The sequence below is a fragment of the Orcinus orca genome, chromosome 3 (genome assembly GCF_937001465.1).
Source record: "Orcinus orca chromosome 3, mOrcOrc1.1, whole genome shotgun sequence".
Classification (NCBI taxonomy): domain Eukaryota; kingdom Metazoa; phylum Chordata; class Mammalia; order Artiodactyla; family Delphinidae; genus Orcinus; species Orcinus orca.
The window spans coordinates 84,806,274-84,830,443 of NC_064561.1; the positions used below are offsets into that span (position 1 = coordinate 84,806,274).

General features: G+C 41.4%; 1 protein-coding gene across 7 annotated transcripts in view; it reads right to left on the reverse strand.

Annotated features, from left to right (window-relative positions):
• The window catches only part of LOC101269456 (zinc finger protein 474-like), a 166,837-nt gene that overhangs the window by 43,691 nt on the left and 98,976 nt on the right, over positions 1-24,170 (reverse strand). For 2 of the 7 annotated variants that reach the window (XM_049707176.1, XM_049707177.1), the window contains one exon: positions 22,983-23,154. The exons of 2 other annotated variants lie outside the window; for them this stretch is intronic. In XM_049707176.1, the coding sequence (XP_049563133.1) occupies positions 23,003-23,154 (152 nt within the window). In that variant the 3' untranslated portion in view covers positions 22,983-23,002. Of the gene's footprint in view, positions 1-14,394; positions 14,435-17,400; positions 20,729-22,631; positions 23,155-24,170 lie in introns of those variants that run through there. 3 more of the 7 variants (XR_004482135.2, XM_049707175.1, XM_004267432.3) reach the window with 3 other exon arrangements.

Below are 24,170 nucleotides of genomic sequence, written 5' to 3' on the forward strand. Positions count from 1 at the left end.
TCACTCACCTGGTCTCTCTTTCTCTATTACAGATGGAACACCTTCCATCTATGGCATAAATTAGCGTTTAAATATAGTGTCTTTAGTTGAAGCAGCAATGTCATTGGTTTGTGTACCTGGGGGGTGAGGGGGGAAGGAGGCAAGGGAAGAAAAGGTATATTTGTGTCCTCATTTGGATTATATACTCCTTGAGGGTAAAGACCATGGTTTTAATTTCTGGAGCACTATACAATGTATGAAGAGTGCTATGCATATTGAAAAGGCACAGTACCTGCACAAAAGAGATATATGTAGCACTTAATTATGTGCCAAGCAAGCACTACTCTATGCACTGGGGTTTCAATGGTAAATAAGATAGATAAAGGCCTTACCCTCAAGGGGATTAAATTCTGCTTATGAAGAACTAGAAGTCAGTTACTCATTTTCTTAGTCATTATCTAGAGTTAATACTTGCAAAGAAACTCTAATAGTAAAATCGTATGTCTTCCTTACCTAGTGAAGACATCTTAAGGTGATGAGTTAACCTTGAAATCTCAGTAATGTAACACAACAATTTGTCACCCTCATTGCGCCCTGATGTAGCAGGGGTGGTGCTCTATCTTGGTGCTCTACCGATGGGAACTCATGGTCTCCAAGTTCTCTTCATCAAGGAAGGAGAGATCTCAAAGGCTCATTGGCTCTTACCTGCCTCAGTCCTTCTGCTCCAGTTCATTGACTATAATTAGGCACCTGGCCTTAAACTAACTGCAGGGGAGGCTGGGAAATGCAATGGAACAAATAAATAAGCTCTGAGCACTAATTATCTCTGCCATAATAGCCAGGGTCTGTTGAGAGCTTCTTTGTGACAATACTGTTCTAAGTGCTTAAAGATTCTTATCCAATTCCACTGTGGTGGAGGGTCCATGTCAAAAGTAATTCTCAGACACCAGCTGGATGTCCTACAGTTCAACACAATTCTGACACTATCTGCCTGGAGATAGCATCAGATTCCACAGGCTTAGTCCTACCAAACTGCCCCTCCCCGCTCAACTGCAGATGCCAACTGCAAATCCAGATTATCACCTGTGCTCCTGACCGACCAGCTATAGATTAGAGCTTCCAACAACCCCTTCCTTGGGTCAGTTATTTTGCTAGAGCAGCTCACAGAACTCAGAGAAACATTTTACTTACTAGATTACTGGGTTTTTTTTAATGAAAGAATGTATACAAAACTTAGAAACAGCCAGATGGGAGAGATGAATAGAGCAAGGTATGGGGAAAGAGCATGGAGCTGTTGCCAGAGTTGCTCCAGGTCTTTGCTCAAACCTGCCAACACCTCCCCACCCCCAGGCCCCTTAGCAAGAGTTAACATAAATCTTTAAGTTAAAGGGTCCAGAGATAAGAAAGGAAGCTACAAACAAACAAACAAAAAACAGATGGAACCAGCTGGGACCAAGGTGGCCACAAATCTGACCTCCAACCGACCCTGAGTCTCATTATATGTTGCTTTTACTACATTAGTGTATTATATGACACACCTACCAGTGGCCACGACCAGACATTCAGGACCAAAAAAGGATAAAAAGGGGGTGGCACCCCACTCCCTTGGAAAAAGCCCTGCCCCTTCCCTGGTCGACTAATACGTATGCCTCCCCATCAATAGCCCCACTCCTCCTCCCTTTGTCTTTACTCTTTAAAATTAAGTCCCTTTCGCCACATGGGTTAGAAGTAGATCTGTGAACTTAGTTCCTGCTTCTCCATTCTTTGGCCACTGAATAAAGCTTGTGCTCTGTCAATGTCAGATTCAGTTTTGTTATTAGGCTGCCCGAACCCCACCCGAATGGAAGAAAACCCCTCCCCCCACCAAGACAGAGGGGCTAGGGCCCAAGCAGGGTCCATATGACTTAATGACTTAATTCAGAAACAAAGCTACCATGCTCTCGCCAGGCAAACCATTCTCTCTGTTCCTCCATGCATTCACCAACCTGGAAGCTCTCCTTTGGGTTTTTCTGGAGGCTTTATTATACAGGCATGATTGATTAAATCATTGACCATTGCCAATTGATTCAGTTTCCAGGGTCCTCTCCCCTCCTCTGAGGTCAGGGGGTGGAGCTGAAAGTTCCAACCCTCTAATCACCTGTTTGGTTCTTCTGGCTACATTCCAGCATCCTTGGGCACTTTCCAAAGGTCACCTCATTAACATAACAAAAGGCACCTTTAGTCTTCCAGCTCCTTCTTGTAACATCTCAGTTCTCTATGTGCTCTGCTTGAAAACACTTTTTAAATTTTTGCTGTTTATGACAGTCATTAGTAGTTTAAGCCTTTCAATAAGCTCCCTTTGAACTAATTAGCCGTACCAAAATCTGCCAAAAACCTTACTATTAAGCTGAAACTATTGATGATTAAAATTTTAGGGACTTCCCTGGTGGCGCAGTGGTTAAGAATCCGCCTGCCAATTCAGGGGACACGGGTTTGACCCCTGGTCGGGTAAGATCCCATATACCGTGGAGCTACTAAGCCCATGTGCCACAATTACTGAGCCTGCGCTCTAGAACCCGCGAGCCACAACTACTGAAGCCTGGTGCCTAGAGCCCGTGCTCCGCAATAAGAGAAGCCACCGCAATGGCAAGCCCATGCACCGCAACAAAGAATAGCCCCTACTCACCGCAACTAGAGAAAGCCCATGCGCAGCAATGAAGACCTAATGCAGCCAAAAATAAAAATAAATTAATTTAAAAAAAATTTATCATTCACCCCCCCCAAAAAATCCTAACCATCCTTACAGGGGCTATCGAAACATACATGTTCTTTATGAATAGGAGTCTTCAGTGACTTGGGAAAGCAAAGTCCTTCCGAAGGGCTCAGATTTATATACAAGTTTTCATTCCCTCTATGCTACCCTGTCTCCTCCTATTCTTGTTTCCATGAGAACAAGGAGACCATAGATAATTGAAATTAGGTTTACCCTAACGTTGGGTTAAGAAACTGGACAACTTGAGATGCCTGCACAGGGAGGGGAGAGAAGAGCCTCTATCACCACCTTCTGGGCTCCACGGTTTTCATCAGACTATCCAGTCCCACCACCTCTGATTCCAAATCTCTAGCTTCTGGCTCCTTTTGCAGGCTAAATGCCCTCTGACACTTGTCAATCTCTCTGTTTCAGTTTGGGTGGAATATTGTTATGAAAAAGAAATAAAAACTTTAGCTTCAGCATCAACTACTCTTTAAAATCATGCTAATTCATAAACAAGGATAATAACTAACCACGTCTCCACAGCATTCAATTGCTTCCAAGTGTTTTTCATTAAACCTAAGTGAAAACACTTCCCAGGATGCAATTTTAAGTGAATATTATTAATCACATGCCGTGATTAGCCTTGGTCGGTGGAATAAATAATTTGGCTGAATAAAAATGATTTTCTTCTTTATGAACATCCTCATTTTACGAGATGGATATTGCTGAAGATTTTGGGTTCCTGAAAAATATATTGAGTTATGTAGAGTGCTTTTCCAGCTGTATGTTGATTTGCAATGATGTTTGGCATTTAATTTCATATGGCTTTGTATTTTAACTATCTGATTATAGAGAAACTATTGATGTGGACATCTTCAGGGTCTAAAGCAAAACTTTCCAAATCTTTTCTGGAGCACTTAAGAGAAGAAACATTTCAATTTAACAAGATATATTTAAGAAAAGAACAAAAACTCCCAGTAGTTAGAAAATTTGAGTGTGATGTTTTACTATCCTCAAACTCTCCATTCCCTGTGTATTCACTGCCCCTTAGAGTTATCTGAAAACACATGGCTGTGAAAAGGGAGATGCCAAGGGGTCCACAAAAAAGTAGAGAAGATGCAAAAAGATTGTTACTGGCAAAGCAAGTTAGCATGGGTGGGTGAATGGAATTCAGGATTGAAGATTTATGATTTTGAACACAAATTGTATAGTGTTCCTGAATGGAAAGAGTACATATTGTAAAAATGCTAATTCTTCCTTAAAAAAATTTATCAATTTGATTCAATACAGATCAATATCCTAGCAGAATTATTTATGTTATTTGACATGTTTGATTCTAGAATTCATCTAGAAGAAGAGATAAGTAAGAAGAGCCAATTTTTTTTTTTTGAAAAAGAAGCAGGCCTTTGTCATACAATATCAAAATGTCCTCTAAAGATACAGCATGTAAACCATGTGATAATGTTGCAGAGATAGGAAAACAGATCGACATCCATTCATATACAGGATAAACTAACTAATAAATGATATGGAAAAACTGCAATGAAGAAAAACAGATCCCTACTATGCAAACATATAGCAATAAAATTTCAGAGGAATTAAAGGCTAAATATAAAAACTGAAAATTGTTAGAAGAAATGTAAGAATCTATAGAGTCTTGGGAAGGGAGAAGGATCTTTAAGCTAGACATCATACTCAGAAATTGTAAACACCAAGCAGGACCCTATGGGGCCTTCCCAGAACAAAACTCCACCACCCGACATGTCTTTTGCCTATAGAAAAATTTTATAGAATTTTATAGAAAATTTTATAGAAATTTTATAGAAAATTTTATAGAAAAATTTTAGTCAAAGAATAAATTTAATCATAGAAGTGAGAAAATGCAGCCACACAGCACAGCCAAAAAAATAAAATAATTTTTTTTTTTTTTTTTTTTTTGCGGTACGTGGGCCTCTCACTGTTGTGGCCTCTCCCGTTGCGGAGCACAGGCTCCGGACGTACAGGCTCAGCGGCCATGGCTCACGGGCCCAGCCGCTCCGTGGCATGCGGGATTCTCCCGGACCAGGGCACGAACTCGTTTCCCCTGCATCGGCAGGCAGACTCTCAACCACTGCACCACCAGGGAGGCCCCTAAAATACAATTTTAAAAAATATTTTTAAAAAGAAGGGAGAAAATGCAGAAAGAAAGGAAAACAGTCAAACAAGACCCAATAATAATAGTTTAGGCATTAAAAAAAGTCAAGGACCTTTAGTTCCCCCTTAAGGGCAATAGATAATATTCTGAGCCATGTCCTTTGAGCTGTTTTGCAGATACTGAAACCCCCGCCAGATGGAAGAAGTTAACTGCATGCTGCCCACAAACACCTAGACCCTCAGCCCGGCTGGAACCAGAATGTTCACGATGCTGAATGCCAATTACCTCACCATCAGCCAATCAGAAGAAAGTCTAAGAGCTGATCACACATCCCATAACCTCTTCCTCACCTTGTCTTTAAAAACCTTTCCCTGAAAGCCTTTGGGGAGTTCAGGTCTTTTAAGCACTAGCTGCCCTGGACCCTTGCTTGGTGCCCTGCAATAAATGCTGCACTTTCCTTTACCACAACCCAGTGTTAGTAGATTGGCTTTACTGTGCTTGGGCAAGCAGACCCAAGTTTGGTTCAGTAACATAAGCACACAGGAAAAGTCTAACATACTTTACCACATGGAGATGTTTTACTGGCTCTCTGGCTCTTGATAAGATGCCTTTATTCCAGATACAGTGTGGCCTACTATGGGATTTAAGGGAGGCCCACAAACCTCCCTTAACTACCCCATCACATGTGACACTACAGCCTAGAAAGGAAACAACTCTGCACCAAATACCCCTAAATCTGGACGAGGCCCCACGTGCTCTAGGGTAGACCACTTTCCAGATCCAAAGAACAAGAAGTGCTCCCAGGACCCCGACTCTCTCCAGACATCCCTACTTCATTAGAACTGGGAACCATCGCTCCCTAAAAGACCATCACAGGAGATGTTCAAGATGGTGGAGGAGTAAGACTTGGAGATCACCTTCCTCCCCACAAATACATCAGAAATACATCTACATGTGGAACAACTCCTACAGAACACCTACTGAACGCTGGCAGAAGACCTCAGACCTCCCAAAAGGCAAGAAACTCCCCACGTACATGGGTAGGGCAAAAGAAAAAAGAAAAAACAGACAAAAGGATAGGGACGGGACCTGCACCAGTGGGAGGGAGCTGTGAAGGGGGAAAGGTTTCCATACACTAGGAAGCCCCTTCACTGGCAGAGATGGGGGTTGGCGGGGGGTGGGGGGAGCTTGAGAGCCACAGAGGAGAGCACAGCAACAAGGGTGCAGAGGGCAAAGTGGAGAGATTCCTGCAGAGAGGCTCACTGCAGATCAGCACTCACCAGTCGAGAGGCTTGTCTGCTCACCCGCCAGGGCGGGTGTGGGCTGGGAGCTGAGGCTTCGACTTCGGAGGTCAGATCCCAGGGAGAGGACTGGGGTTGGCGGCATGAACACAGCCTGAAGGGGGCTAGTGCGCCACAGCTAGCCGGGAGGGAGTCCGGGAAAAAGTCTGGAGCTGCCTAAGAGGCGAGGGACCATTGTTTCCGGGTGCGTGAGGAGACGGGATTCAGAGCACCACCTAAACGAGCTCCAGAGATGGGCGCGAGCCGGGCTATCAGCGCGGACACCAGAGACGGGCATGAGATGCTAAGGCTGCTTCTGCCGCCACCAAGGAGCCTGTGTGCAAGCACAGGTCACTATCCACACCTCCCTGCCTGGGAGCCTGTGCAGCCCACCACTGCCAGGGTCCCGTGATCCAGGGACAACTTCCCCGGGAGAACATACGGTGCGCCTCAGGCTGCTGCAACGTCACATTAGCCTCAGCCGCTGCAGGCTCGCCCCGCACTCCGTACCCCTCCCTCCCCCTGGCCTAAGTGAGCCAGAGCCCCTGAATCAGCTGCTACTTTAACCCCATCCTGTCTGAGCAAAGAACAGACACCCTCAGGCAGCCTACATGCAAAGGCAGGGCCAACTCCAAAGCTGACCAGGAGCTGTGTGAACAAGAAGAGAAAGGGAAATTTCTCCCAGCAGCCTCAGGAGCAGCAGATTAAATCTCCACTATCAACTTGATGTACCCTGCATCTGTGGAATACCTGAATAGACAACGAATCATCCCAAACTTGAGGTGGTAGATATTGGGAGCAAATGTAGACTTAGGGCTTGCTTCCTGAATCTAATTTGTTTCTGGTTTTATGTTTATCTTAGTTTAGTATTTAGAGTTTATTATCATTGGCAGATTTGTTTATTGAGTAGGTTGCTCTCTTCTTTAAAAAATATAAATATATATATATTTCCTTTTTCTTTTTGTGAGTGTGTACGTGTATGCTTCTTTGTGAGAGTTTGTCTATATAGCTTTGCTTTTACCATTTGTCCTAGGGTTCTGTCTGTCCGTGTTTTTGGTTTTTTACTTGTTATCATTGGTGGATTTGTTTTTTGGTTTGGTTGCTCTCTTCTTTCTTTCTTTTTTTAAATTACTTTTTAATTTTTAATAATTTTTTGATTTTTTATTTTATATTTATTTTTCTTCTTCCTTCCTTCCTCCCTCCCTCCCTCCCTCCCTCCCTTTCTTTCTTTCTTTCTTTCTTCCTTTCTTCCTTCCTTTCTTTCTTTCTTTCTTTCTTTCTTTCTTTCTTTCTCTTTCTTTCTCCCTTTTCTTCTGAGCCATTTGGCTGACAGGGTCTTGGTGCTCTGGCTGGGTGTCAGGCCTGTGCCTCTGAGGGGGGAGAGCAGAGTTCAGGACATTGGTCCACCAGAGACCTCCTGGCTCCATGTAATATCAAACAGCAAAAGCTCTCCCAGAGATCCCCATCTCAACGCTAAAATCCAGTTCCACTCAATGACCAGCAAGCTACAGTGCTGGACACCCTATGAGAAACAACTAGCAAGACAGCAACAAACCCCACCCATTATCAGAGAGGCTGCATAAAATCATAATAGGTAACAGACACCCCAAAACACACCACCGGACGCTGTCCTGACCACCAGAAAGACAAGATCCATCCTCATCCAGCAGAACACAGGCACCAGTCCCTTCCACCAGGAATTCTACACAACCCACTGAGCGAAACTTAGCCACTGGAGGCAGACACCCAAAACAACGGGAACTATAAACCTGCAGCCTGTGAAACGGAGACCCCAAACACAGTAATTTAAACAAAATGAGAAGACAGAGAAACACAGAGCAGATGAAGGAGCAAGGTAAAAACCCACCAGACCTAACAAATGAAGAGGAAATAGGCAGTCTACCTGAAAAAGAATTGAGAGTAATGATAGTAAAGGTGATCCAAAATCTTGGAAGTAGAATGGAGAAAATACAAAAAATGTTTAACAAGGACGTAGAAGAACTAAAGAGCAAACAAACAATGATGAACAACACAATAAATGAAATTAAAAATTCTCTAGAAGGAATCAATAGCAGAATAACTAAGGCAGAAGAACGGATAAGTGACCTGGAAGATAAAATAGTGGAAATAACTACCACAGAGCAGAATAAAGAAAAAAGAATGAAAAGAATTGAGGACAGTCTCAGAGACCTCTGGGACAACATTAAACACACCAACATTCGAATAATAGGGGTCCCAGAAGAAGAAAAGGAAAAGAAAGGGACTGAGAAAATATTTGAAAAGACTATAGTTGAAAACTTCCCTAATATGGGAAAGGAAATAGTCAGTCAAGTCCAGGAAGCACAGAGAGTCCCATCCAGGATAAATCCAAGGAGAAACATGCCAAGACACATATTAATCAAGCTATCAAAAATTAAATACAAAGAAAAAATATTAAAAGCAGCAAGGGAAAAACAACAGATAACATACGAGGGTATTCCCCATAAGGTTAACACCTGATCTTTCAGCAGAAACTCTGGAAGCCAGAAGGGAGTGGCAGGACATATGTAAAGTGATGAAAGAGAAAAAGCTACAACAAAGGTGACTCTACCCAGCAAGGATCTCATTCAGATTTGATGGAGAAATTAAAACCTTTACAGAAAAGCAGAAGCTAAGAGAATTCAGCACCATGAAACCAGCTTTACAACAAATGCTAAAGGATCTTCTCTAGGCAGGAAACACAAGAGAAGGAAAAGACCTACAAAAACAAACCCAAAACAATTAAGAATATGGTAATAAAAACATACATATCGATAATTACCTTAAATGCAAATGGATTAAATGCTCCAGCCAAAAGACATAGAATGGCTGAACGTATACAGAAACAAGACCATTATATATGCTGTCTACAAGAGACCCATTTCAGACCTAGGGACACATACAGAGTGAAAGTGATGGGATGGAAAAAGATATTCCATGCAAATGGAAACCAAAAGAAAGCTGGAGTAGCAATGCTCATATCAGACAAAATGGACTTTAAAATAAAGACTATTACAAGAGACAAAGAAGGACACGACCTAATGATCAAGGGATCAATCCAAGAAGGAGATAAAACAATTGTAAATATTTATGCACCCAACATAGGATCACCTCAATACATAAGGCAAATGCTAACAGCCATAAAAGAGGAAATTGACAGTAACACAATCATAGTAGGGGACATTAACACCCCACTTTCACCAATGAACAGATCATCCAAAATGAAAATAAATAAGGAAACACAAGCTTTAAATGATACATTAAACAAGATGGACTTCATTTATATTTATAGGACATTCCATCTAAAAACAACAGAATACACTTTCTTCTCAAGTGCCCATGGAATATTGTGCAGGATAGATCATCCTGGGTCACAAATCAAGCCTTGGTAAATTTAAGAAAATTGAAATTGTATCAAGTATCTTTTCTGAACACAATGCTATGAGGTTAGTTATCAATTACAGGGAAAAAAATCTGTAAAAAATACAAACACATGGAGGCTAAACTATAAACTACTTAATACCCAAGAGATCACTGAAGACATCAAATAGGAAATCAATAAATACCTAGAAACAAATGACAATAAAAACATGATGACCCAATACTTATGGGATGCAGCAAAAGCAGTTGTAAGAGGGAAGTTTATAGCAATAAAATCCTACCTGAAGAAACAAGAAACATCTCAAATAAACAACCTAACCTTACACCTAAAGCAATTAGAGAAAGAAGAACAAAAAACCCAAAAGTTAGCAGAAGGAAAGAAATCATAAAGATAAGGTTAGAAATAAATGAAAAAGAAATGAAGGAAATAATAGCAAAGATCAATAAAACTAAAAGCTGGTTCTTTGAGAAGATAAACAAAATTGATAAACCATTAGCCAGACTCATCAAGAAAAAAAGGAAGAAGCCACAAATCAATAGAATTAGAAATGAAAAAGGAGAAGTAACAACTGACAGTGCAGAAATACAAAGGATCACGAGAGATTACTAGAAGCAACTCTATTCCAATAAAATGGACAACCTGGAAGAAATGGACATATTCTTTGAAAAGCACAAACTTCTGAGACTGAACCAGGAAGAAAGAGAAAATATAAACAGACCAATCACAAGCACTGAAATTGAGACTGTGATTAAAACTCTTCCAACAAACAAAAGCCCAGAACCAGATGGCTTCACAGGCGAATTCTATCAAACATTTAGAGAAGAGCTAACACCTATCCTTCTCAAACTCTTCCAAAATATAGCAGAGGGAGGAACACTCCCAAACTCATCCTACAAGGCCACCATCACCCTGATACTAAAACCAGACAAAGATGTCACAAAGAAAGAAAACTACAGGCCAATATCACTGATGAACATTGATGCAAAAATCCTCTACAAAATACTAGCAAATAGAATCCAGCCACACATTAAAAGGATCATACACCATGATCAAGTGAGGTTTATCCCAAGAATGCAAGGATTCTTAAATATACAAAAATCAATCAATGTGATAAACCATGTTAACAAACTGAAGGAGAAAAACCATATGATCATCTCAATAGATGTAGAAAAAGATTTCAACAAAATGCAGCACACATTTATGATGAAAACCCTCCAGAAAGTAGGCATAGAGGGAACTTACCTCAACATAATAAAGGCCATATATGACAAACCCACAGCCAACATCATTGTCAATGGTTTAAAACTGAAACCATTTCCTCTAAGATCAGGAACAAGACAAGGTTGTCCACTCTTACCACTATTATTTAACATAATTTTAGAACTTTTAGCCAGAGCAGTCAGAGAAGAAAAAGAAATAAAAGGAATCCAAATCAGAAAAGAAGAAGTAAAGCTGTCACTATTTGCAGATGACATGATACTATACATAGAGAATCCTAAAGATGTTACCAGAAAACTACTAGAGCTAATCAATGAATTTGGTAAAGTAGCAGGATACAAAATTAACGCACAGAAATCTCTTGCATTCCTATACGCTAAAGGTGAAAAATCTGGAAGAGAAATCAAGGAACGACTCCAATTTACCATTTTACTATTGCATCAAAAAGAATAAAATACCTAGGAATAAACCTACCTAAGGAGACAAAAGACCTGTATGCAGAACACTATAAGACACTGATGAAAGAAATTAAAGATGATACAAACAGATAGAGAGATATATTATGCTCTTGGATTGGAAGAATCAACACTGTGAGAATGACTATACTACCCAAAGCAATCTACAGATTCAATGCAATCCCTATCAAACTACCAATGGCATTTTTCACAGAAGTAGAACAAAAAAATTCACAATTTGTATGGAAACACAAAAGATCCCGAATAACCCAAGCAATCTTGAGAAAGAAAAATGGAGCTGGAGGAATCAGGCTCCCAATCTTCAGACTATACTACAAAGGTACAGTAATCAAGACAGTATGATACTGGCACAAAAACAGAAATATAGATCAATGGAACAGCATAGAAAGCCCAGAGATAAACCCACGCACATGTGGTCACCTTATTTTTGATAAAGGAGGCAAGAATATACAATGGAGAAAAGACAGCCTCTTCAATAAGTGGTACTGGGAAGACTGGACAGCTACATGTAAGAGAATGAAATTAGAACACTCCCTAACACCATATACAAAAATAAGCTCAAAATGGATTAAAGACCTAAATGTAAGGCCAGACACTATAAAACTCTTAGAGGAAAACATAGGCAGAAAACTCTATGACATAAATCACAGCAAGATCCTTCTTGTCCCACCTCCTAGAGAAATGGAAATAAGAATAAAAATAAACAAATGGGACCTAATGAAACTTAAAAGCTTTTGCACAGCGAAGGAAACCATAAAGGCGAAGGTGAAAAGATAACCTTCAGAAAGGGAAGAAATATTTCCAAATGAAGCAAGTGACAAAGGATTAATCTCCATAATTTACAAGCAGCTCATGCAGCTCAATATCAAAAAAACACAATCCAAAAATGTGCAGAAGACCTAAGTAGATATTTCTCCAGAGAAGAGATACAGATTGCCAACAAACACGTGAAAGGATGCTCAACATCACTAATAATTAGAGAAATGTAAATCAAAACTATAATGAGGTATCACCTCACACCAGTCAGAATGGCCATCATCAAAAATTCTACAAATAATAAACACTGGAGAGGGTGTAGAGAAAAGGGAACCCTCTTGCACAGATGGTGGAAATGAAAATTGATACAGCCACTATGGAGAACAGTATGGAGGTTCCTTAAAAAACTAAAACTAGAATTACTGTATGACCCAGCAATCCCACTACTGTGCACATACACTGAGAAAACTATAATTCAAAAAGAGTCATGTACCACAATGTTCACTGCAGCTCTATTTACAATAGCCAGGACATGGAAGCAACCTAAGTGTCCATCGACAGATGAATGGAGAAAGAAGATGTGGCACATATATACAATGGAATATTACTCAGCCATAAAAGGAAACGAAATTGAGTTATTTGTAGTGAGGTGGATGGACCTAGAGTCTGTCATACAGAGTGAAGTAAGTCAGAAAGAGGAAAACAAATACCGTATGCTAACACATATGTATGGAATCTAAAAAAAAAATGGTTCTGAAGAACCTAGGGGCAGGGCAGGAATAAAGAGGCAGATGTAGAGAATGGACTTGAGGACACGGGGAGGGGGAAGGGTAAGCTGGGATGAAGTGAGAGAGTGGCATGCACATATATACACTACCTAATGTAAAATCGATAGCTAGTGGGAAGCAGCCAAATAGTAGAGGGAGATCAGCTCAGTGCTTTGTAACCACCTAGAGGGATGGGATAGGGAGGTGGGAGGGAGACACAAGAAGGAGGAGATATGGGGGTATATGTATTTGTATGGCTGATTCACTTTGTTATAAAGCAGAAACTAACACACCATTGTAGAGCAATTATACTCCAATAAATATGTTACAAATTAATAAATAAAAGACCGTCAGTATTTATATCATTGGGAATTACACCCTTGTGTGCTTCCAACACCAACAGAAATTCCAGCTTCCCAGAGCATCAGGGAAACTCTTATCCACAGACAGATCTGGAAATTCCCTAGTCTTGTTTTATCCAAACTTCCACATATCCCCCGCCTTCAGGTACACAAATTACAGAGCCTAATGTAAAATGAAAATGGGGATCTCCTGTTCAAAAATTAGTAAGAATTTCCTGCTTGTAAAATCAAGACATTAAATCAAGCATGGGGCCTTCTAAGTGTGCTGCTCCATGTGATACCCCGATTATACACTTATGAGGCCGCCTATGTTTCCTACCTCAAACCCTTTCTTTATTCCTTAATACTCTGTTATCAGCAGTTTATCTGTAATTTACCTCTAGCCCCAATTTCTTCTCTTAATATTCAAAAAAATTCTTCTTACTCTAACTAAGTCTATTCTGTCCCCCATGGACACTGTCAGATCCCCATATCCCATATAACATAATGCCTGGGGATGGGGCAGGTGTCATCTGTACTCACCATTGCTTTCCCTTTTTAGAACTTTCTTTTCCTTCTTCAAAAATCCAGTTTCTTTCAATCCCACATCATCCATCTATACCACCTGGTTGTTTACATACCTCCCCCTTGTCCAGGCAACCCATGACACCTCACAGGTGCTCAAGAAATATGTGTTGAGAAAGTTAATAAGTGACTTGTGCAATCATTAAAAAAAAACAACAAAAAACGGTAGAATACAAATTCAACCTGCCAACTGCATAATAAGAGCCAGCATACTTTAAACAAAGTGCCTCTTTGGCCTGAATTACTCACAATATCTAGATATTTGCATTCAATATTCTATGTAAGTTTTGTCAGAAAACTGGCTGAAACATCTCCTGTTATGAAGCCAAGTTGGTATCTATACCCTGAATATTTATGATTATTCCTTTAAGAAGCTGGGAGCGGGGGAGATGAAGGAGTCACTTGATATGACTTCAAGGATAAATTCATGTTTATTTCAGAGTTTGCTGCTAGAATAAACAGAAAACCAGACCCTGTCTCTGCCTGGCGGGACTTGTGCCTGCACAGTGAGGATGCCTCTGCTCATTGCTTCCCAATGCTGTCCTCTTCTGGCAGAGCGTGCTCATTGCTAGAGCTGTGCGAAATGAGCCTGCTTGGAAAGAGAAAGGGAACTGGGGGCCAGAGACAGTGATACTATTTGAGGATGAAAAGGAGGAAAAGGCAAATGTGGGAACAAAATGGGAAAAGCAGATTTATACCCCTCCTACCCTTTGTGTTCACTCACCCTCATTTTTCCTTTAGATGTCATCTTGTCCAGTGCCCTCCTGAACAAAAACAGAAAATTGTACACCTCTTCAGATTTTCTTTGCACCTACCTCAAGTTGCAGTGTTGGAAGAATAAATCCATGACCACCCTGGCCTCTGCCTTGTCATTGCCCCTCATCTTCCTTGCACACAAATCCTGCACATGCCCTTTGTCCTTGCTCAGCTGTTCCTCTCACTTGCTGTCCACTGTTGCTCTCCTAGATAATTTCCACACACAACAGGGGGGCTCTTGAGTCCCTCCCAAGCCTGCCTGTTTGCCCAGCTATATATGGGGACTGCTTCTAACCCTCTGTGCTAATGCTTTACCACCTTCTGGATCTGGGTTCTTCATCTCTGGAAAATACCACATTGGTGACAGAAGTTGGGCAGGAAGAATGTTTAAAAAGAGAAAGAGAAATACCTTTATCCAGAACAAGTAACTCAGCTGTTAACTTTGAAAACTTCTTGTATGAATTGATCTCATAGTCTAAAGGCTCTGTACTTGTCTTTCCTGTGGTCAAGTCACCCATCAACATAAAGAATATAACAACATTGTAAATCAGCTATACTCTAATATAAAATAAAAATTAAATTTAGAAACACCCATAAAGGATATAGAGCTTCCCGCTGTGCTTCACCTGGAAAATGCTGATACTGGTGTTATACAGAGTGTTCATCCCTGAGGCTGCTTACAGGGATATGGAGTAGATCACAGTTTCTGTAAGCTTCTTCCCTCGTGTGTCCTTTAGTACCCCTGCTGCCTCTACCTGTTCATCGTTTCAGGGCCAGCTCCGAACTCCCTCTGCCTTGAGGTCTTCATAAAGATGTCATTTCCCCCATCTGCTTTGGCTGCAGGAGTCAGAACCTGTGTACCACCACTTGTCAGTTACATGCAGTGCTGTGTTGTTCACTGATGCTTTACTGAAGCGCATTTAACCATATACCTACAGTCTCTGGCATTCCAGGGTTTGCTAGCTGAAAAACCAGGATATAAGTTGCTCATAGATGATGTCAGGAATCCCAGTCCTCTCCTCAGGTGATTCTGAGGATTCCTGGAGACTCTGCACCTGCCTTGGCTGTTGCTTGCCATCTGTTGCTCCTGACTGCTGCTTGGGGGCTCCTTGTAGCTTCAAGGGCTTCCTTGGTCTGGTTGTCCATGTGTAGACATTGGCTCCTCTCTTATTTCACAGCTCCACCCCACACCCCAGCACAGCTAACAATAAGGCAAAGTGAAGGCTCGAAGATAACATACAACATTAGAATGCAGGAAAGGGACATTTAAAATTCGGCAGCAGTGACTGCTGCTCCTAAGTCCACCAGCCTTGTCCCAATGTAGGGCGCCCCATACCTGCTGTCTTGCTGAGGTGTTGCTGTGGTTTCAGTCCCTCGTCACATAGGTGGTAGTTCCCCTTGACCTAGTTCTGAGCCCCAAACTCCAATTTCTTTTTTGTCAGTCTCTAACAAGAGGATGAAAAACCAGTGTACTCAATAATACTTCCTCAAAGTTGGAGCTTTGTCCACTGTAAAGGTGGCCATTCACATTCTTTTGCAAAACTGTTCTTCTTTGCCCCAGCTACCCTTGTGAGACTAAACTCAGGACTCAACTTTGCATATCAAAAATGCCTTTTAAAGTGTTTCCTCAAATAATAAAAAGAAAAAGGACAATCTTTCCTTCAAATATTGAATGCTGCTATTTCTGATATGTGAAAATGGCTATAATTTTTTAAAGTTTTATCTTTTGGGGGGCCTAATTTACCAAACTTGCCTGACTTGATGGTAAGAATAATTTCTCGTCCTCTGAGGTTTATGCCCAAATATTGTCAATTTCCCACAAAAGGGAAAGTGGTCCCCTAACAAGAAGCCAGGAAGAGATTTGAGCTCATGCCAGAAAATCCTAATTATTCCCCCAAATCCCTGGTCACCTCTTCCTCCTGCTGTGGCAGTGAGAACACAATGTCCAGACCTCCTTGCACTCAGCTACAGTCATGTGGCTGAGATTTAGCCCATGAATGTGAGTGGAATGATGAGCATTTCTTCTAGGCCGAATAGGTAACTCCATGCTCTTTTCTCCCCGTGGATGAGCTAAAAGGAGAGGACCTACCAGGGCAACTTGTGTGTCACATGTTGAAAGTGGCAGAGATTTCATCAGCCTGGGGCCCTGAATGATGTCACAAAGGAGGGACGCCTCACTATACTGCTCACTTGCCCAGGGCAAGAAATAAAATTCTGTCTTATTCAAGCCCTTAGAATATTTTGGTCTATTTGTTACAGCACTTAGCCTACCTTAATACAAGCTGTCCGTAGAAACCCTGTCAGAGGTGTCTCTACTCAGGTGTGGAGTTAACAGAGGTCTATGTGGTGTGATGAGGGTCACTAACGGTCAAGGAGAGACCTGCTTCCCATGCCCATTGACTTCCATCCCAACATTTTGTCTAAAATTCCACCACATGGACTTCATTACTTTGGATATAGACATAATACTTCTAAGAAACTTTTTTAAAAATAACCATACCATCTGAGAGAGATAGAGCATCAAACCGTCAACTTCCACGAACCCCTTAGCGTGGATGACTTTCTCAAGTTTCTTTCTAATGAAATAGCTAGTGAAAAGTCCAGAAAGGGACACAGGAAGAGAAATGTGGATGGGCAGACTAGGAGAGATGGAGGGATATCTGGAAGGTGGAGCACCTGAGTTTCTTCTCCAACAGAAACAGAAGTCTGGACAGTCGTAGATAGAAGACAGGGCAGCAGGATCCTGGAGAAACCTTCATGGGGGTTGGGAGGAAAGAGTTCAGAAGGTTCAAAGATGGGAGATGAAGGCATTGAAGGGAAACTTCTTGCTTGATAATTCGGCTGAATGACGGTCCTCAAATCAGGTGCTTTTTCTACCCTTCCCCTACACTTTGAGCACGTTTCTTTGATGGTCCAGCCTACTTTTTAGATCCGCACATGGTCCCTCAGAAAAGTCCTGCTAAAGATCATAAGAGAACGATGAGATTTGTTTAAGCCATATCTGCATTTTCAGTGCTCGGATATTTTCACTGTTTTTCAGCTAGTACCTTATTTAGAGATTCCCATAACAATAACCTTCTACCATTTCAGATTATACAGTTATTTTCTTTCTGCAGCTCGTGGAAAAGACAGACAGGTGGGTAGGACAAGGTCATGGGGTCATTGGCATGAAAAGTCAACTGCCAAGTAATTCAACTGCATTTGTCCACTTATTAGTTTTTAAACAAGTGTGTACATGTAACAGAATCCGTTTTATGATTAAAAATATTAACAAAACATTAAAAATTTGCATCCATATTTTGTGCATATTGTAAAATAGCTGGGTATTTTGTGGGTAGCAAATCTTAGAGCCAGTTTTTGTTGGGCTATCTGGCCCTACTGAATTTGATTATGGTGCCTTCTCACTAATGCAAGCAGTGGAGGTGGCCGGTGTCCCACGTGGAGTTGAGGACTCTATCTCTCTGATCAGTAGAAAGTTTGGGGGTCCTACCCTATGCCACATACAGGTAACACCTTATTTTATTGTGCTTTGCTTTACTGTACTTTGCAGATGAGTTTTTGTTTTGTTTTGTTTGACAAAAGTTTGTGGCAACACTGCATCAAGTAAATCTATCAGCACCATTTTTCCAACAACACTTGCTCATTTCATGTCTCTCTGTCACATTTTGATAATTCTTTCAATATTTCAAAATTTTTTATTATTATTATATTTGTTATAGTGATCTGCATTCAATGATCTTTGATGTTGCCATTGCAATTGTTTTGGCATTTTTTAGCAAGAAAGCATTTTTTAAATTAAGGTATGTGTATTGCTTTTTTAGATATAATGCTACTGTCCACTTATAGACTACAGTGTAAACATAACTTTTCTATGCATGAGGAAACCAAAAAATTTCTGTGATTTGCTTTATTGTGATATCCACTTTATTGAGGTCATCTGGAAATGAACTCACAGTACCTCTGAGGTCTGCCTGTGGATGCTTCTTCTATTTGTTGTCTGTTGCTGCCATAACAAATTATTATAAACAATGGGTTAAACAACACACATTTATTTTCTTACAGTTTTGTAGGTCAGAAGTTCAACCCTGGACTCACCAGATAAAAACAAGTTGTTGGCAGGCTGTGATCCTTTCTGGAGGTTCCAGGGGAGAATGTTTCCTTGCTCATTCAGGTTGTTGGCAGAATCCAGTTCCTGTGGTTATAGGACTGAGGTTCCAGTTTCTTTTCTGGCTGTCTGCTGGGGATGCCCTTAACTTGGAGAGGTTTTTCTCTGGTCATTGCACATAGTTTCCTACATCTCAGAGCAAGCTACAGACTGTTGAATCCTTCTTATGCTGCCATCTCTCTCAAGCACCCTTTTTTCTTCTTATTCCACTATTAAGGACTCATGATTATACTGGGCCCACCTAGATAATCCGAGATACTCTCCCCATTACAAGGCCCAAAACCTTAACCACAATCTGCAAAGGTAGCATAACATGCAAGGTAACATATTCATAAGTTTGGAGAACTAGGGTATCAACATCTTTGGGGACATTATTTTGCCAAACACACTCTCAATTAAGTGTTATCTGAAAACATTGGTCTATAGGTGATCAATATGAATCAATGATAGGACTTAGCCCCAATGATGCCTAGGCCAGGTTTCACTTTCTTACTTGCAGTTGGTTTATATCCATGCCGGCTTAATCTCAAGTTTCCAGAAGTAGAAATAAAGGGCATTATCAGACATACTCTGCAATCTTGTGCTCCCAGCACCTCTCCCCACATCCTTCATCCTCTTATACCCAAAAGAATAGTAGTTGAAATTTAGACCATTCAGATTCAACCTTAGTGGGGTTTCAACTAAGTTTGTCTGGGTGTGGAGGACATAAGACTTCATTATCCTTTACCCTACAGGTGTTATCTATTGAATATTTTTATAACAAAAATTTAAAAGAACTAAGCACAAAGTGTACCATCCTATGCTAAATTAACAGCGTTTTTCCTGGTGTAATTCTCTCTACACCATCCAATTTGGCCCCCACCGGAAACTCAACTGCCTCTCATGTGTGCTGTTTCTTCCAAGTGCAGGAAAACCTCATTTCCATCTCTGGCCACAGTGCTCACAGAGAGTGGGCAGGGCCAGCTGAAACAGGCACGGCCGTTTATGTGCACCAGACAGAGAGTCAGGAGGGAAGTAATAAATGATAAAGGAAGGTTGTCCATTGCCAGAGCAGGGAAAGGTCCCCACAGGGTTGGGGAAGGAAAGGGCTGAACTTCCTGACCTGACCTGGTATGGGATTAAAGCCATATGAGTTGGTTTAGGTGAGGGTGTAAAGAAGAGATGCTGCTAATGTCAGAAGTACAGAGAGACCAAGGGCTGTTTTCAGGTTTTCAGGAGACGGAAGGCTTTGGATATCTGCCCTCTTTCTCTTCCCTGCTCACAAATGGGTCTGCTTGTCAGTAGAAGCTTCTTTTTCTGTGAAGAGACTCAGGCCAATATCCCCCAAGCTGAAGCAGTGTCATCTGGGAGCCATCCTTGGAAATACTGGGACCCTACTTGGAAATACATCCAAGGCTGCCAGATGAGGAGAAGGTCCCACAACCTGAGGAGCTCCCACAACAGAGCTCGAACAGATCTCCATGCTTACTCACCAGAGGAGAGTCTCCCCATCCACATCCCTTAGTAGGACAGGCTTTTCTGTCTCCAGTGTTCCCTTCTGATAAGACATGCCCCGCAACTTTGATGTGAATTTAATGTGCAAATGAGCATCAAGAAATCCTGGAATTCTTCCCATAACCTCAACTAAAGGGGAATTCAATAAAAGATTGTGCAGCACCAGTTGCCAGAGCAGAGAGGGAATTGTATTGTTGCCGATGCCTCTAATAACATCGCATCCCAAGCCGATACCTACCTGAGCCAGTATAAGAGCTCCAAGTACCTTCATCTAGTATCTGCTTTTCATCACCTAGGAGACTATCTATGGGAACCATTACAAGATTCAGATTCAAAGCTCATGGATGTGCCAACCATTGTTAAAAAAATCATTTTCCTTTTTAGAGTAAAAAATCTGCACAGATGTGAACAAATTGGGGGGAGGGCAGTCGGCAGAGAGCAGGTGAGCTCTGTCCTATTAATGGTGAGACTTCAGTGACTTGCCTTGATGAAAGATAGGAGCCCTTGGATTGATGTCATTGTGACTGAACTTGCTTCAGATTTGATCCCCTGTAACGTTTCCAGGCCAGCTCGGATGGAGCTGGAGCTGGAGCCAGAAGTGGAAGTCCCACGGTCGGCACCTTGACATTCCTCAAGCTGTTCCCTGTGGAAGCACAGTTCTTACAAGAGCTCATCTTTTTCAACCACTTCAAGAACTCAGATTTAATAATTCCTACAGATAAAACAGTTTTGTTTTGTTTTTCTCAGGCTTTGAAAGCAAAGGCCCACGAATCTCTCTTTATGACCCCAAATGGCCACTCATTTCAAAGTTGAGGCCAGAACTCTTGCTTTATTTCCCTTGCTGTCTGGCTTCTGAACATTAGCAGAATACAGAAGTGGCTTTTAAAACACAACACAGAGCCTCCCTGGTGGCGCAGTGGTTGAGAGTCCGCCTGCCGATGCAGGGGACACGGGTTCGTGACCCCGTCCGGGAAGATCCCACATGCCACGGAGCGGCTGGGCCCGTGAGCCATGGCCTCTGAGCCTGTGTCCGGAGCCTGTGCTCCGCAACGGGAGAGGCCACAACAGTGAGAGGCCCGCATACCGCAAAAAAATAAATAAATAAAAAACACACAATGCAGTTCAAACTTTTGTTATCACCTCGGTTTAAGATAAACCCAGACCAGCAGCCAAACTGCAAGCATGCTAAAATTCCCATTTGCCTTAGTTACTAAACATTGTACAAAATTGACATTTGTCAGATCATTTGTGTTGGAGTTAATCTTATTAATGGTGGTATCTAGCACACAAATGGCAATGGATAAGACTATGGGCTTGGAAGTCCAACAGTCCTGAGTTTGCTTCCTGACTCCAACCCTTAACTCAAGTCCAGTGTGACCTTGAATTTGCTACTTTAGTCTAAGTATTAGTTTCCTCACGTATAAAAGAAGGATACTATCTACTTGTAGGGTTGATGTGAGATTTATATAAACTGATATATAGGAAGCACTAGGCACAGTGCCTGACCCACAGTACACTCACTACACATTAGATGTTGTTGTCATTTTTTTAACAAAATAAAAGAACAAACCATCAGGTATGAGTCATTAAAGGCTATCCTTTACAAGATGCTAATCTTATTTGGGGATATCTAAAAGACTTTTTAAGAAGTTCATCTCTTGCTTCCTTTGGAACAGGCAGGAAAACCCAAATAATTAGCACCGTGATCCTAACCTAAACTTTTATAACCTGCAGATTATGACCAAATTATTAGGTCTAATAAATTTGCTTGTATAATTTGGAGTTAACTGTGCTGTGTAAGGTCATGAATGCAAGGTTTGCAGGAACCTACCTGGTGGATCCAAAATGGCGCTGAAAGTCAGCCATAAAATGAACAAAGATCTCAAGCAAAACCGCTGGGAGTCCAGGCAAAGCAGCGCTGCCCCGGGGTGGGGGGTGCAGAATTTCCTGGGCAGAGCACCTCCCTGGCCCTGGCCTCCTCCCAGGAGTCCCGACTCTCTGAATACACATTCAAGGACTCAAATCCAGAGCAGCTTCACAACCCATGTACTGTGCGTGGCCCTTGGGTAGGGAGGCACAGGACTTCCAGGCAGGCTTTTAGAGCTCCACAATAAAACACCTATAAGCCCCTAGGAGGGCAGAGAGAACTCTTGCTGGACCTCTTCTATAGGAGGAGGGAGCTAGCTTCCACCCATGTGATGAATCACATCACAGCAATCTCCCAACATATGAGGCTGGCACTGATGCTGAATTTTCCTTGTAGCATTTTTCACTATTAGTAAGGGAGCATGAGTTCTGTGTGCTTCTAGTACTTTAAGTCCTTAGCTCTTCTTTTGTATGTGTCTCCTGTTGAACAATTTTATAGAGAAAAGAAGATTCCCGGTCACTAACTCAATTAAAAACATTTCCCTGGATCAGAAATAGCAGGGAGTGGCACATTATTTCAGAAAGCACAGGGATGGGAGGGAATCCAGTTTTTCTCGGGAACTAAAGAGTTGCCTGAAGTCACCACCCAAAGTCTCTGTTCACTGAATAATAGTCCTAAGTGTGAGGTTCAGAATCTTGTTCAGGAAATCAGACCAGAAGAAAAACAGCAACAACTGGCTCTGAAATTTCCTGGAGATAAAAATGCCAGCTCTGATGAGGGGCGGCCACGTGTAATTCTGCCTGACAACCGTGTGACATGCGAGGCCCTGGCATGCCAAGGCACACACACGCAGCTGCATGCTAAAAGCAGTGACACAGTGGTCGCACCAGGCCCCCAAAGCACTGAGCTGGGCGTCTCGTGCTCGATGGCCTTTGGTCAATTCCACTTTTCCTTGTTTCCTCTCCTCCCCTCCTTTTCCTCCTCCCCGTCATATCCCAGCTCTTTCCAAAGGATTTAATTCCTGCAACTATTTCGTAGGGAGAAAGAGCTTTACTTGGCGACTTTTGGTTTACAGGATCGTTGGTGAACAATCAGTCTGTCTGGCAGGAAGGTACGCCCACAAATATTACAGGGAACCAACTGGCTCTGGGCACTTTTCCAAGCAGCTTCGTTTAAGGCATCAAGATCATAGAAACCCTTGGCTGAAAAGTTAAAGAAAAACAGAGGAGAAAAAAAAAGAAGAACAAAAAATAAAAGAAAAAGAAAATGGGAAAATGGATCAGTTTTCATTCTGGAGAACCATGCTCTACTTTTTATGGAAAGTATTTTCAGGAAATACCTGTTGACTGAGGCTTTTAAACAAATCGTATTACTTTTGCCAAAAAAAAAATAGTGCTGCTCGGTCTTTTAAGGGTTGAGAACCGTTAGCTCGGAACTAGAGGTTTTTCAGTCCTCAGATTTTAAAAAGGGGAAGACATTGTTTTATGTGTTGTGATATGCATTCTTCACTAATTATTAACATCTTTGCTTACACATTATTATCTTGCAAATATAACTTTTGGCTTTCTTTCAGTTGACTCTAAATATAAGCTTACAAAAGGAAAAGAACATTTATTTGAATTTTCTTCTCCTGTAATCCTTCAGTGGAATGTTTTTAGAGGACAACTGACAGTTGAGAGTGAATTTGAGATGAATTATATCCTAAAACTTTATCATCTCTTTATGGCCGTAAATTCAGAGATTCTTTAAGTAATTAAAGTGAAGAATGCAAACAGAATAGTTCATCTGATGAAAAAAAGCGTCCTTAAGAAAACAACAAAAGCAGCTGAGAGATATATAATCTCCATTGGCAGAGCACAGGAAAAAAGGCATATGGGTTTATTTTAGAGAAACAGTGTGGGATTTAACTTTAATAAACCTTATTTAAATAGAATGGCTTTAGTACATTAAATTGACTATGTCTTAGAATTGCCCAAAATAGGCCCCCCAAAATGTAGCCAGGCATGCAGGCATGCAAAAATATATTATTTTCACAGCATATATTTCTTCACTAAAGCCCAGGCAATACCCATATGACTTCTGTCTAGTGGTTCACACAAACATAGCAAACCTTAGATTCTTTAACAAGCTTACTCATGTTCTTTTTCTTTTATTTTTTTCTCCGTGGGAAATTAAACTCCAGCACAACAGGACAACCTAGTATTTCTCCCTTGGATAA